The following is a 15762-nucleotide window of genomic DNA, read 5'->3' as shown; positions in this document are numbered from 1 at the left end:
CAACTGTCAGCTGTGTGACTTCGGGCAAGTCACTTCTCTGGGCCTCAGTTACCTCATCTGTAAAATGGGGATTAAGACTGTGAGCCCACCAGGGGACAACCTGATCGCCCTGTAACCTCCCCAGCGCTTAGAACAGTGCTTTGCACATAGTAAGAGCTTAACAAATACCATCATTATTATTAATTTGATGTGCATCAGGCTCGGTTACTGCCCCCGAGTAGCCGCAACCCACACGTGCGCCCCACAATGCAGCCCCCTAGCCCCATGCCTGCCCTCAATCTGTGCCCCACATGCAAGCCCATGTGTGTGTGTGTATGTGCGTGTACCCCACCTCTGTGCCCCCCCAATGCACCCTGAGCCCCTCCGGCCCTAGGCCCCGGCCACGTACCCAGAGCCCGGAGGAGAGAAAGAGCAGGCTCCGGCTGGCGTCCCAGGAGCAGGTCTCGGGGAGCGATCTCAGGTCCGGCTCCCACGCCCCCGCGGCCTCCGCTCTGCCCAGGAAGCTGCTCTCTTCGCCCAAAGCTGGCGAGCCAGGGGCACCTTCCTGGGGACAGGGACCGGGGCTCAGACCTCCTCCTTTCACCCCAAGGTGCCCCCCTCTCCACCCCGGGACTCCTCTGCAGCCAGATAGTGAAGGAAGGACGCCGGTCCCCACCCACGCCTTCAGGTGACAGTGGGCAGAGGCTCCTGGGCAAGAGAAGGGCCCAGGGCCCGGTGCAGGCCTTACTTGATTGTTGCTATCTGGGAGTCCGAGGGTCAGCCCGGTCTCTGTTTCCTCGGTGGCCAGCGGCGGGCACTGCCCAGGCACCAAGTCCTGCCCCGGCTGCTGCTGGAGGAGAGACAATAGAACAGTAAACAGGCCTGCAAGTGGGAGGAAAACTGCATAATTATTTTGGTGTTTATTAAGTGCTTATTTTGTGCTAAGCACTGGGATATTACCTCCTTCCCTTCCCCACAGCACCTGTATATATGTATATATGGTTGTACATATTTATTACTCTATTTTACTTGTACATATCTATCCTATTTATTTTATTTTGTTGGTATGTTTGGTTTTGTTCTCTGTCTCCCCCTTTTAGACTGAGCCCACTGTTGGGTAGGGACTGTCTCTATGTGTTGCCAATTTGTACTTCCCAAGCGCTTAGTACAGTGCTCTGCACATAGTAAGCGCTCAATAAATACGATTGATTGATTGATTGATAGATACAGGGTAATCAGGTTGTCCCATAAGGGGCTCACGGTCTTAATCCCAGTTTTACAGATGAGGTAACTGAGGCACAGGGAAGTTTAGTAGCTTACCCAAAATCATATAGCAGATAAGTGGTGGAACCAGGATTAGAATCCACATCCTCTGACTCCCAAGCTCCCTCACTCCCTGGCACGGGGGGCCCCTAAAGCCCCGCTGCCGTCCCGTCCCGGGGCCCGCCGGCCACACGGCTGGATCTCGGTTTGGGATGTGGCCCTGGGTCTCAAAGGCCCAGGAGCAGCATGGTGTAGTGGACAGAACCCAGCCCTGGGAGTCAGAAGGGCAGGGGTTCTAATCCCAGCTCTGTCACTTGCCTACTGTGTGACCACGGACAAGTCACTCCCCTTCTCTGTGCTTCGGATACCTCATCTGGAAAACGGAGATTGAGACTGTGAGCCCCACATGGACAGGGAGTGGGTCCAACCCAAATTGTTTGTATCCACCTGCTTGGCACATAGTAAGCGCTTAACAAATATTAGTAGTAATATTAATAAAGGGATGGGCACCTCCTCAAAGCCTGGGACAACAAGCAGGCCTGGGTGCCTCCAGGACCAGCGGGATGCCAGCCCCAAGGGCACGCCAGCCCAACGGGCACCGGCCCCTGGAATCCAGGCTACGGGCACCTGAAGCGGATCCACCCGGGCCCAGGGCGCACACAGACAGGCTGCCGGCCACGCTCCTCCGCCCAGCTCCGCGGTAAGCCCACTCAATTATATTTTTTGAGTGCTTACTGCACGCAGAGCCCTGGACGAGGCGCTTGGGAGAGGACAAAAGTGGTCAGAGGACCTAGGTTCATTCATTCATTCAATCATTTATTGAGCACCTACTGTGTGCTCAATAAATCAGTGCAGAGCACTGTACTATGCGCTGGGGAAAGTACAAACACAACAATAAACAGTGACATTCCCTGGGTTCTAATCCCGGCTCTGCCAATTGTCTGCAAGTCACTTCAATTCTCCGGGCCTCAGTGACCTCACCTGGAAATTGGGGATTAAAACTGTGAGCCCCATGTGGGACAAGGGACGGTGGCTACCCTGATCTACAGTGCGTGGCACATAGTAAGTGCTTAACAAATACCGTTTTTAAAAAAACCCAAAAACCTCAGCTTTGGTCCCCTGGCTGGCCATGTGGAAGGATCAATCAATCAATCGTATTTATTGAGCGCTTACTGTGTGCAGAGCACTGTACTAAGCACTTGGGAAGTACAAGGTGGCAACATATAGAGACAGTCCTTACCCCACAGTGGGCTCACAGTCTAGAAGGGGGAGACAGAGAACAAAACCAAACATACTAACAAAATAAAATAAATAGAATAGATAGGTACAAGCAAAATAAATAGAGTAAGAAATAAATAGAGTAATAACTGTAATAATTATGGTCTTTGCTAAATGTCATGTGCCAAACACTGTACTAAGCGCTGGGAGTCGATACAAGATAATCAGGTCAGACACAGCCCCTGTCTTATCGGGGGCTTGCAGTCCCAGATTTTATAGATTTTATTTTGCTTTACTTTTACAGATGAGGAAATAGAGGCGCAGAAGTTAAATAGCCTGACTAAAATCATGGTAGGCAGGTAGCAGAGTTGGTATTAGAACTCAGGTCCTCGTTCATTCAATCAAATTTATGGGCACAGAAACAGAAATTTAGGGGAAACTGGGGCACAGAAAAGTTAAATGACTTGAAGGATGCTCCCCAACCCTGGGCGGACCGTGCCTTTCCTACTCCAGAGGCTTGGGCCAACGCGCCGACCCTTGCGCGGCAGAGAGGAGGTGAAAACGGGATTCAAATTTCTCCAGAGGCCCCCAGCTCTCTGAACCTGGGTGTCCCCGAACCCCCTCTGCGAACCCCTCTGGCCGCTCTCACTGACCCTGAGGGCTCCGTAACGCCAAATGCCAATTCCCAAGCCCAGTCAGGGCACTTAAAGAAGCCTCGTCTAGCCTGGCAGGGGTTCCCGGTCATGCCCTGAGAGAGACACGCCTGTTTCCTGGTGGCAAACATCACCGGTATGTAGGTGTGCCCGGTGCCAGCACGATGGCCCGTTTAGGGGCGACACTTTTAGACTGTGAGCCCACTGTTGGGTAGGGACTGTCTCTATATGTTGCCAACTTGGACTTCCCAAGCGCTTAGTACAGTGCTCTGCACACAGTAAGTGCTCAATAAATACGACTGACTGATTGACATTGGTGGCAGGCCATGGCACAGCTGAGGACGCAACGGGCACAGCGTGGGATGCTCAGGGCCAGGGTGTGACGACTAGGTGGAAGTCATCCCTGTGGTGCCCCCATGGGATCCTGGCTTCCTAGGAGGGGGGCACCTGTTGCAGGGGGCATGGCTCCCCGCAGATAATAATAATAATGGCATTTATTAAGCACTTACTATGTGCAAAGCACTGTTCTAGGTGCTGGGGAAGTTACAAGGCGATCAGGTTGTCCCACAGGGGGATCCCAGGAGGCTGCTACCTGCACAGCCTTTTCAATCAGTCAATCAATCAACCACTGGAGTTTATTGACCGTGAGGCCTTCCTCCACTAATCCCTCTTTTCCTTTTCTTCAACTCCCTTCTGTTTCGCCCAAACTGGCTCCCTTTATTCATCCCCATCCCCATGGCACTTAAGTACCTATCTGTCTTTTATTTCTATTAACGTCTGTCTCCCCCTCTCTAAAGGGTAAGCTTGTCACGGGCAGGGAACATGTCTGTTTATTGTTGTATCGTCCTCTCCCAAGCGCTTAGTACAGTGCTCTGCACACGGCAAGAGCTCGATAAATATGGCTGAATGAGTAAATGCTGGCTGTGCCCCTCTTTCATGCCCGGGCTGAAGTCTCCCTGTGGCCAGCTGTCCTTACCTTCTCCCTAAGATGGCTTCACACAAAGACACCCCCGCCCGGTGCCTCTCTACTGGACGTCTGGTCAGCCCCCCCGGCCCCCTCCGCTTACCTGGAGAGTTCCGGCTTGGCTCTCGGCTGGTCCCTCGGGGAGGAAAATGCTGTCGTGGGAGAAGGCCCGGCCTCCCATAGCAGAGCCGAAGGACCTGCAAGGCGAAGCCCGAGCTCCGTTTGGGTTTTGGAGACGCGACCGACCACCGGCGGGACGCCCTGCCCCTCGTCCCACCCGAACTCGCGGCCGGTGCTCAAGGCCCCGTGCCCCCGCTGAGCCGCCACCTTCCTAAGCAGGTCAGCGTCCTCGGGAGACAAAGCCACAGACAAGCCTGCGTCCCCAGCTATCGAGGACAGCTTTCTTGGCACCCTGATGCCAAGGAAGGAGCAGCTCTTTTCGAGCAAAAGCTTTGTGAGAAAGGAGGCAAAACAGTGCCAGGCACTGTGAACGTCCAGCCTCACAACACAACAAGGGACTCTCCCCCTTGTGCCCCTCTCCATCCCCCCCATCTTACCTCCTTCCCTTCCCCACAGCACCTGTATATATGTATGTTTGTTACTATTTTACTTGTACATATCTATTCTATTTATTTTATTTTGTTAGTATGTTTGGTTTTGTTCTCTGTCTCCCCCTTTTAGACTGTGAGCCCACTGTTGGGTAGGGACTGTCTCTCTATGTTGCCAACTTGTACTTCCCAAGCGCTTAGTCCAGTGCTCTGCACACAGTAAGCGCTCAATAAATACGATTGATGAAGGGACAGGCTTTTTGTGTGCCCTACACAACAGGGGCTGTGGGCCCACATCGGTTTTTTTCAGCCCCACGTATTCAGAAGTGAGCTTCACCGCCTGGACTCTCCGAGCATTAACAACAGCTATACATCATCATCATCATCATCGATCGTATTTATTGAGCGCTTACTGTGTGCAGAGCACTGTACTAAGCGCTTGGGAAGTGCAAGTTGGTAACATCTAGAGACAGTCCCTACCCAGCAGTGGGCTCACAGTCTACATACAGAGACACACACACGTACACACCCACAGTAATAATAAGAGTGGCATTTGTTAAGTGCCTACTATGTGCCAAGCACTGGAGTAGATACAAGACAATCAGGTCCCACATGGAGCACACAGTCTAAGTCGGAGGGAGAACAGGTATGGAATCCCCATTTTACAGATGAGGAAACTGAAGCCCGAAGAAGTGACGTGACTGGCCCAAGGTCACCCAGCAGACCAGTGGCGGAGCCGGGATGAGAACCCAGGTCCTTCTGATTCCCGGGCCCGGGCTCTTCCCCCATAGCTCACGCCCCACGGGAGGAGTGGCTCCTGGGCCGCTTCTGAGCTCAGCCCAGGACCAGAGGGGCTACACATTCCCACCTTGGGGACCCCGACCCAGTCACGGCTAAAAGACGCCTTCTCCGTCACCCCCTGGCACGAGGTCATCCGCCCCGTCCCCCTGCATCAGGGCAGAGCCACACCCCCGGCCCTGGGAAAGACAGAGCAAGAAAGCCATCACCACGCCTGGCCCAAGCGATCGGGATGTGCGAGCACGACTCCTGACTCCCTACGAATCAATCGTATTTATTGAGCGCTTACTGTGTGCAGAGGACTGTACTAAGCGCTTGGGAAGTACAAGATGGCAACATACAGAGACAGTCCCTACCCAACAGTGGGCTCACAGTCTAAAAGTCTATGAAGACCTTTAGACCCCACGGGCCCTGATTTGGGGCCCCAGAGGCCCTTTGACCCTCTGCGGCGTCCCCGTCCCCGTGCCAACGGAGGACGACCGCTTCGGAGTGAATCCTGGTCTGCCCAGCCCCAGGGACCCACCCCTGAGAAGCCTCCCATCCACCCTTCCCCTCTCCCAGCTCTGTTCCCGGCCCCTGCTCTGGGTTCAAGTTCAGACATTTCCTCTACCCCACCCCCCAAAAACCGCCAGCACCCTGGTTCTGACACTTTTCTTAACCCAGCTCATTTCTCAGCCTCCTCGCTGACCTCCCTGCCTCCTCCCTCTGCCCTTCCCATTCCAGAGTCCGGATCATTCCAGGGGATCCACGGGAGCAGCCCAGAGGGGAGCCGGAGGACAGAATTGGACCTAAGCTCCTTGTGGGTGGGGAACAGATCTACCAACTCTTTCGTGCTGTACTCTCCCAAGAGCTCCAAACAGCGTTCTGCAAACGGCAAGTGCTCCGTGAATATCCCTGATTGACTGTTTGACCATAGCGAGGGGGTGTAGAGCCCGGGAGTCAGAAGGACTTGGGTTCTAATCCTGCCTCTGCCACTTATCAGTCACATAAGTGACTGTGGGCAAGTCACTTCACTCCTCGGGGCCTCAGTTCCCTCATCTGTAAAATGGGGATTAAGACCGTGAGCCCCATGTGGGACAGGGACTGTGCCCAATCTGATCAGTGTGTATCTCCGGCATTTAGTACAGTGTCTGGCACTTAGTAAGCCCTTAACAAATACCAAGAAAAAAAATGGTGATGAATGATCTATTTCCCCTGTGGTTCTTGGTGAGGGGAGGATAGAGTCCCCCAAGGCCAAGTACAATGTCAAGAGAAGCAGCATGGCTCAGTGGAAGGAGTACGGCTTTGGAGTCAGAAGTCATGGGTTCAAATCCCGGCACCGCCAACTGTCAGCTGTGTGACTTTGGGCAAGTCACTTAAATTCTCTGAGCCTCAGTTCCCTCATCTGTAAAATGGGGATTAAGACTGTAAGCCCCACAGGGGACAACCTGATCACCTTGTATCCCCCCCGGCGCTTAGAACAGTGCTTTGCACATAGTAAGCGCTTAACAAATGCCATTATTATTATTATTATCATCATCTTCACCGCCCATCTCTCGACTCCCGTAAAAGGCCCAGAGTTAGGCGTGGATGCACACTGGGGCCTGCCCGGATCCACCCACGGTCCAGTCCTCCCCACACAAGGCCCCGGCAATTTGGGGGCACCGGAATCTGGGCATTGGAAAATGCGAGTTGGTCCGCCTCGCCTCCGCTGCCAAGCCCCGTGACCTCGCCGGCGAACCTTCTTCTCCTGCCTCCACCTGCTCCTCTGGGAGAGGCTGGGCAGGCCGGGCCCTGAGGTTCTCGGAAGGGCAAAGGCCCGGCTCATAAAAACCGCCGGGCACCGCCCACCGAGGGCACCGCTCGTTTCTCATGACTCAGCGGTGGGGCTCCGGTTCGTGCCCCGAAAACCTCCCGCTCGGCGGGGCAGGCCCTCCCCGTCGCCCGCCGGGGCCGGGGCGGCGGGAGGCCGAACTTCTCCCCGGCCCCAGGTGGGTGAGCCAGGGCTGCCCACTACTGCCGCAGGGATTCCCCCCATCCTCCCGAGGACCGCCTCTGTCGCCTCCTGCCCTTGCAGGGATTTGCTTCCCATTCCACAGATGAGGCTCAGGAACATGCAGGAAAGCCGGCCCTGACCTCCCCACGCCCCCCACCCCCAGGCTCAGCCCCTGCGGCGGCCCGGGGCGGGCTGGGCACGGGCCCTCGCCTCACCTCACGTGGTCTTGGAGGGTCTCCTCGTCCGACGAGACGACGCCATTGCAGTGTCTCCCGAGGGAGCGCCGCTTCCTCAGGGCGGGCGCTCCCCGGGCCTGGGGGCTCTCCTTCTTCTCCCTCTTGCCGAACAGCCTCCGGAAGGGCCGGAACCCGCCCGCTTTCTTCTTGCCTGCAGACGCCACGACAGAGCCGGGCACCGTGGGCCGGAGCGGCTCCTCCGCGGCACCCTCCGCCGCCCCGGCGGATCCCGGCCCAGCCCCGCGGGCGGGACGAGGAGGGACCACGGGTCAAAGAGCGGCCACCGGCCTCGGCGGGGGCCCAGCCCGGGACATCGCGCGGGGCACTGCTACCTCCAGCAGGGAACGGGCCTGTTTATTGCTCCACTAAATTCTCCCAAGTGCCGTCCTGCACATCATCATCATCATCATCAATCGTATTTATTGAGCGCTTACTGTATGCAGAGCACTGTACTAAGCGCTTGGGAAGTCCAAGTTGGCAACACATAGAGACGGTCCCTACCCAACAGTGGGCTCGCAGTCTAGAAGGAGGAGACAGAGAACAAAACCAAACATACTAACAAAATAAAATAGATATGTAGAATAGAATAGAATATGATACAAATAGAATAGAATAGATATGTACAAGTAAAATAGAGTAATAAATATGTACAAACATATATAGTAAGCGCTCAATAGATACCATCGACTGACTGCCTTCCTGCACACCCAGGCCCCCCGGGGACGGGTGGCGGGGCAGGGAGGCTGAGTGTTTTGCGACCTAACATTCCCAACTGATCAATGGTACGTACTGAGCGCTTTCTGTGTGCAGAGCAAGGTAGTGACTGAGCACTCGGAAAAGTAGGATAGAGGAGTGAGTAGACACGATCCCTGCGCTGCCGGACTTTCCAGTCTACTGTATTAAGAGCATCTGGGAGAGACAATGCAGTCGCTAGACACGATCCCTGTCCTCCAGGAGCATCCAGTATGAAGACCACTGTACCGAGCACCTGGGAGAGGACAATGCAGTCACTAGACATTGATCCGTGCCCTCCAGGAGCTTCCAGTCCAGTGGTCACAGACATCAGGACATAATTACTATTATTACTACTAAGCACTTGGGAGAGTTCAATATAGCAATATAATAATAATAATAATGGCATTTATTAAGCGCTTACTATGTGCAAAGCACTGTTCTAAGCGCTGGAGAGGTTACAAGGTGATCAGGTTGTCCCACGGTGGGGCAGACGTTCCTGCGGGGGTAGACCTCAGGACTTTGCACGTAGTAAGCGCTCACTAAATACCATGAGGAGGAGAAAAATCGGGCCTGACTTCAAGGTGATGCAGAAGGGGGTGGGAAAAGAGGAGAAGAGGGCTTAGTCAGGTAAGGGCTCTTGGGGAAGATGTGCCTTCAATAAGGCTTTGAAGTGGGGAGAGTAATAATAATAATAATGGCATTTATTAAGCGCTTACTATGTGCAAAGCACTGTTCTAAGCGCTGAGTAGTTAGTTGTCTGTCGGATAGGAGGAGAAACAGCGATCAAGGCCGGAGGAAGGATGTGGGCGAGAGGTCAGCGGCCAGCTAGATGGGACGGAGGCAGAGTGAGTAGGCTGGCATTCGGGGAATGAGGTGAGGTAGGAGAGGGCAAGGTGATGGACAGTTTTAAAGCCGGGGGTGAGGACTCTCTGATACAGGTGTGGATGGGCAAGCACTGGAGGTTCTTGAGGAGGGGAGAAACGCGGCCTGAACATTTTTGTTCAGACTGAGCCCCCTCCTTCCTCTCCCCCTCGTCCCCCTCCCCATCCCCTCCGTCTTACCTCCTTCCCTTCCCCACAGCACCTGTATATATGTTTGTACATATTTATTACTCTATTTATTTATTTTACTTGTACGTATCTATTCTATCTATTCATATATTCTACATATCTATTTTATTTTGTTAGTATGTTTGGTTTTGTTCTCTGTCTCCCCCTTCTAGACTGTGAGCCCACTGTTGGGTAGGGACCGTCTCTATATGTTGCCGAATTGTACTTCCCAAGCGCTTAGTACAGTGCTCTGCACACAGTAAGCGCTCAATAAATACGATTGATGATGATGATGATGATATTCATATCATATTCTGTTCTATTCTACATATCTATTTTATTTTGTTAGTATGTTTGGTTTTGTTCTCTGTCTCCCCCTTCTAGACTGCGAGCCCACTGTTGGGTAGGGACCGTCTCTATGTGTTGCCAACTTGGACTTCCCAAGTGCTTAGTACAGTGCTCTGCACACAGTAAGCGCTCCATAAATACGATTGATGATGATGATATATATTCTATCTATTCTATTCTATCTATTCATATCATATTCTATTCTACATATCTATTTTATTTTGTTAGTACGTTTGGTTTTGTTCTCTGTCTCCCCCTTCTAGACTGCGAGCCCACTGTTGGGTAGGGACTGTCTCTATGTGTTGCCAACTTGGACTTCCCAAGCGCTTAGTACAGTGCTCTGCACACAGTAAGCGCTCAATAAATACAATTGATGATGATGGTGATATATATTCTATTCTATCTATTCTAGTCTATCTATTCATATCATATTCTATTCTATTCTACATATCTATTTTATTTTGTTAGTATGTTTGGTTTTGTTCTCTGTCTCCCCCTTCTAGACTGTGAGCCCACTGTTGGGTAGGAACTGTCTCTATAGGTTGCCAACTTGTACTTCCCAAGCGCTTACTACAGTGCCCCGCACACAGTAAGCGCTCAATAAATACGATTGATTGATTGATTAATTGACTGTAGAAAAATGATCCGGGCAGCAAAGTATGGACTGGAGTGGGGAGAGACAGTAGGCTGATCCAGCAGTCAAGGTGGCATAGGAGAAGTGGTTGGTTGTCCTGCCCAGCCCCTGGCCCCAAGTCAATCAATCAATCAATCAATCGTATTTATTGAGCGCTTACTGTGTGCAGAGCACTGGACTAAGAGCTTGGGAAGTACAAGTTGGCAACATATAGAGACAGTCCCCTACCCAACAGTGGGCTCACAGTCTAAAAAAAGTCTAAAAAAAAGACAGAGAAGCAGCATGGCTCAGTGGAAAGAGCCCGGGCTTTGGAGTCAGAGGTCGTGGGTTCAAATCCCAGCGCCACCACTTGTCACTTGTCACTTCACTTCTCTAGGCCTCAGTTCCCTCATCTGGAAAATGAGGATTAAAACTGTGAGCCCCCTGTGGGACCACCTGATCACCTTGTAACCTCCCCAGGGCTTAGAACAGTGCTTTGCACATAGTAAGCGCTTAATAAATACTATTATTATTATTATTATTATTATTATTATTATTATTATTATTTAAAAAGGTCCTGGACAATGCAGGGTGCCAGGGGTCTCCGAGGCCAAGCTGGGCCCAAAGACCCCCAAGGAGACGCCTCTCCTCACTACTGCAGCCTGCACTCCGTCCCCTCCCCTCCCCGCTGGAAGCCCACCTCTCCCAAGCTCCCTCCTCCCTCCCCGCCGGGCTCATCCACTTTCCTACCCTTCCCAGCTGTACCTCACCAGGAAATCTCCCACCCGCTCAACCCTCTACTAGTCATAGCTAGATTTGCCCTCCTGCCCATTTATTTTATTTTGTTAGTATGTTTGGTTTTGTTCTCTGTCTCCCTCTTTTAGACTGTGAGCCCACTGTCGGGTAGGGACTGTCTCTAGATGTTGCCAACTTGGACTTTCCAAGCGCTTAGTACAGTGCTCTGCACACAGTAAGCGCTCAATAAATACGATTGATTTTGGACTATCAACTCCTGGCGGACAGGGACCGTTTAACTTCTTTTACTTCATTCATTCGGTTGTATTTACTGAGCGCTTACTATCTGCAGAGCACTGTACTAAGCACTTGGGAGAGTACAATATAGCAATATAATAATAATAATGGCATTTATTAAGTGCTTACTATGTGCAAAGCACTGTTCCAATAATAATAATAATAATGATAGCATTTATTAAGCGCTTACTATCAATCGTATTTATTGAGCGTTTACTGTGTGCAGAGCACTGTACTAAGCGCTTGGGAAGTACAAGTTGGCAACATATAGAGACAGTCCCTACTAAACAGTGGGCTCACAGTCTAAAAGCCTTCCCTCCCGTGTTGTGTAGCAGGCCCAGCCAACTATGTGCAAAGCACTGTTCTAAGCGCTGGGGAGGTTACAAGGTGATCAGGTTTTCCCACGGGGGGGCTCACAGTCTTCATCCCCATTTTCCAGATGAGGTCACTGAGGCCCAGAGAAGTGAAGCGACTTGCCCAAAGTCACCCAGCTGACAATCGGCGGAGCCGGGATTTGAACCCGTGACCTCCGACTCCAAAGCCCGGGCTCTTCGCGCCGAGCCACGCTGCTTCTCCCAATATAGCAGATACATTCCCGGCCCACAGCGAGCTGGCAGTCGAGGGGTCGGGGGAGAGGGAAATCAATAAATGACAGATACGGACGTAAGCGCGGTGGGGCCGGGAGAGGGGAAGAACAAAGGTAGCGAGTCAGGGAGATGCCGAAGTGGGAGTGGGAGAAGAGGAAAGTGGGGGCTCAGTCAGGGAAGGCCTCTTGGAGGAGATGGGTCTTCAAAAAGGCTATGAAATTGTTCTCCCCTAAGCACCCAATCTGGTTCCCGGCCCACGATAGGTGCCCAGCCCACAGCCTTGCCCAGCCCCCCTAGACTGTAAACTCGTTGTGGACGTTGAATCAATCAATCAATCAATCGTATTTATTGAGCGCTTACTATGTGCAGAGCACTGTACTAAGCGCTTGGGAAGTACAAATTGGCAACACGTAGAGCCAACAGTGGGCTCACAGTCTAAAAGGGGGAGACAGAGAACAGAACCAAACATACCAACAAAATAAAATAAATAGGATAGAAATGTACAAGCAAAATAAATAAATAAATAAATAAGTAGAGTAATAAATATGTACAACCATATATACATATATACAGGTGCTGTGGGAAAGGGAAGGAGGTAAGATGGGGGGATGGAGAGGGGGGACGAGGGGGAGAGGAAGGAAGGGGCTCAGTCTGGGAAGGCCTCCTGGAGGAGGTGAGCTCTCAGCAGGGCCTTGAAGGGAGGAAGAGAGCTAGCTTGGCAGAGGGGCAGAGGGAGGGCATTCCAGGCCCGGGGGATGCGTTGAATGCGTCTATTATATTGTACTCTCCCAATACAGCGCTCTGCACACAGTTAAGTGTTCAATAAATGCGATTGACTAAGGCACATCCAACAGCACTTTGCCCTTACAGGTGCCTAACACCCGCGGTGGGCGCCCAGCACGGCCCCCTGACCACCATAAATGAGTTCAATAAATACTCCCGAGTGACTGAGTGCTTTGTTTGTGTCTCTGTATCTTCTCCCCGCTGCAGCGAGTCCCTGACGGAAATTGGACCCGACGTGGCCGAAATTAGATCTCCTGCCTAGAATTTCCTCCGAGGATCGTCCCCGGAAGCGGAATTTCATAACCTGAGCGGCTCTGGGGGGCCTTATCCTCACGGGCCGAGGGCCGTGGTGGCCGTTTTTGGAGAGAAGGACGGTGATTCCTGGGAACCAACCAATCGACGGAGGGTCCGCTGTGTGTGCAGAGTTCGAGTCCTGCTAAACCCTCGGTCAATTCCTGAGAATCAAGAGGGAGATAAAACATTTTCCCCGACTCTTCTCGGTAGTTGGGAAGAAATTCTCACCCCCTATCCCCTCTCTCTCTTTTCGCCCCCAACCCTGTCCCTCTTTCTTTCTTTTCTCTCTCTCTCTCACACACACTCTGTGTCCTTCCCCTTGTCGCTGGCCCCATGAGAGGACGGTGGGTAGTTTCGACAACGTCGGTGGTTACAAGGCAAACAGAGAGGGTAGACTGTGTGAACCCCCACAATCAGGGCACGATGAATCGAGGGTTTTGGGGTGCAATGGTAGGCTCCGGGCACTTTACACAGGAAACAGCATGGCCTGCTGGAAAGAGCCTGGGCCTAAAAGTCAGAAGCCCTGGGTTCTAATCCCAGCTCCGCCACTTGCTTGCTGGGCGACCTAGGGCAAGCTGCTTCACTTCTCTGTTCTTGGGATTGGGATTCAATACCCATTCTCCCTCCTGTTTAGACTGTCAGGCCCATGTGGAACAGGGACTGTGTCCACTGTGACTAACGGGTATCTACCCCGGCGCTTAGGACAGTACTTGGCACGTAGTAAGCGCTGAACAAAAACCATTGTTCCGGCAGAGGGAGGTGCCCTGTCTATACCAGTGAGGATGGTGGTGTTCCCTGGAGTCCGATCAGGGGCCGGATGCTGTACAAAACAAATGCAGTAGACACAGTCCCTGCCCTTTATTCTTTCATTCACTCAATCATATTCCTTGTGCACTTACTGTGTGCAAAGCACTGTACTAAGCGCTTGGGAGAGTACAGTTAAGCACAGGCTTGGGAGTCAGAAGGTCCCGGGTTCTAATCCCAACTCCACCACTTGTCTGCTCCGTGACCCGTCCTCCCCCTGACTTTCCCATCACTGTAGACGGCACCACCATCCTTCCTGTCTCATAAGCCCGTAGCCTTGGCATTATCCTCAACTCCTCTCTGTCGCTGAACCCGCATATTCAATCCACTGCTAAATCCTGTCCGTCCCACCTTCGCACCGCTAAAATCTGCCTTTTCCTCTGCATCCCAAACTGCCGCCACATTAATATACAATCGCTTATCCTTTCCTGCCTGGATTACTGAATGGGCCTCCTCGCTGACCTCCCTGCCTCCTGTCTCTCCCCACTCCAGTCCACACTTCCCTCTGCTGCCTGGATCACTCTTCTACGAAAACACTCAGGACATATCATCCCGCTCCTCAAAAAACTCCAATAGTCGCCCATCCGCTCCTCTAGTGCTGCTAACTCACCTGTCTTCCCTCCGACCTCTTGCCCACATCCTGCCTCTGGCCTGGACCACCCTCCCTCTTCAAATCATCATCATAATAATAACAATGGCATTTATTAAGCGCTTACTATGTGCAAAGCACTGTTCTAAGCGCTGGATAATAATGCTGGCATTTGTTAAGCGCTCACTATGTGCAAAGAAAGCACCGTTCTAAGCGCTGGGGAGGATACAGGGTGATCAGGTTGTCCCATGTGGGGGCTCACAGTCTTCATCCCCATTTTACAGACGAGGGAACTGAGGCCCAGAGAAGCTAAGTGACTTGCCCAGGGTCACACGGCTGACAATTGGCGGAGCCGGGATTTGAACCCATGACCTCCGACTCCCAAGCCCGCGCCCTTTCCATTGAGCCACGCTGGACAATGCCTCTCCCCTGGCTTCAAAGCCTTATTGAGGGCGCATCTCCTCCGAGAGGCCTTCCCAGACTAAGCCCCCCTTTTCATTCATTCATTCAATCGTATTTATTGAGCGCTTTTCCTCACCTCCCACTCCCTTCTGCGTCACCCCGACTTTCTCCCTTTGCTCTTCCCCCTTCTCAGACCCACAACACTTATGCACATAGCTCTCGTTTTATTTTATTTATCTGTATTGATTTCTGTCTCCACTGTAGACTGTAAGCTCGTCGTGGGCAGGGAATGTCACTGTTTATAGTTGTAACGTACTCTCCCAAGCGCTTAGTACAGTGCCCTGCACACAGTAAGCACTCAACAAATACAACTGAGTGAATGAATGACCTTGGGCAAGTCACTTCACTCTTCTGTGCCTCAGTTACCTCATCCATAAAAGGGGGATTGGGACTGTGAGCCCCATATGGCTCAGGGACTATATCCAACCTGATTTGCTTGTATCCACCCCAGAACTTAGTACAGGGTCTGGCACACAGTAAGAGCTTAACAAACACCATTCATTCATTCAATCGTATTTATTGAGCGCTTACTGTGTGCAGAGCCCTGTACTAAGCGCTTGGGAAGTACAAGTTGGCAACATATACAGTCCCTACCCAAAAGTGGGCTCACAGTCTAAAAGTCTCGTACAGAAGCAGCGTGGCTCAGTGGAAAGAGCCCGGGTTTTGGAGTCAGAGGTCATGGGTTCAAATCCCGGCTCTGCCAACTGTCAGCTGGGTGACTTTGGGCGAGTCGCTTCACTTTTCAGTGCCTCAGTTATCTCATCTGGAAAATGGGGATGAAGACTGTGAGCCCCCCGCGGGACAACCTGATCACCTTGTAACCTCCCCAGCG

The 15762-nt window shown here is 52.3% G+C and overlaps 1 protein-coding gene across 1 annotated transcript in view; it reads right to left on the bottom strand.

The window, feature by feature from the left end:
* The window catches only part of CRACD (capping protein inhibiting regulator of actin dynamics), a 37684-nt gene that overhangs the window by 9209 nt on the left and 12713 nt on the right, over positions 1–15762 (bottom strand). Inside the window, exons 2-5 of the mRNA XM_038769124.1 lie at positions 7614–7785; positions 4181–4274; positions 728–829; positions 389–544 (exon numbers count right to left, since the gene is read on the bottom strand). Of these exons, the coding sequence (XP_038625052.1) occupies positions 389–544; positions 728–829; positions 4181–4258 (336 nt within the window). The 5' untranslated portion in view covers positions 4259–4274; positions 7614–7785. The remainder of the gene's footprint in view (positions 1–388; positions 545–727; positions 830–4180; positions 4275–7613; positions 7786–15762) is intronic.

The sequence above is a fragment of the Tachyglossus aculeatus genome, chromosome X5 (assembly GCF_015852505.1).
Source record: "Tachyglossus aculeatus isolate mTacAcu1 chromosome X5, mTacAcu1.pri, whole genome shotgun sequence".
Classification (NCBI taxonomy): domain Eukaryota; kingdom Metazoa; phylum Chordata; class Mammalia; order Monotremata; family Tachyglossidae; genus Tachyglossus; species Tachyglossus aculeatus.
This window is presented reverse-complemented; position numbering and strand designations above follow the sequence as displayed.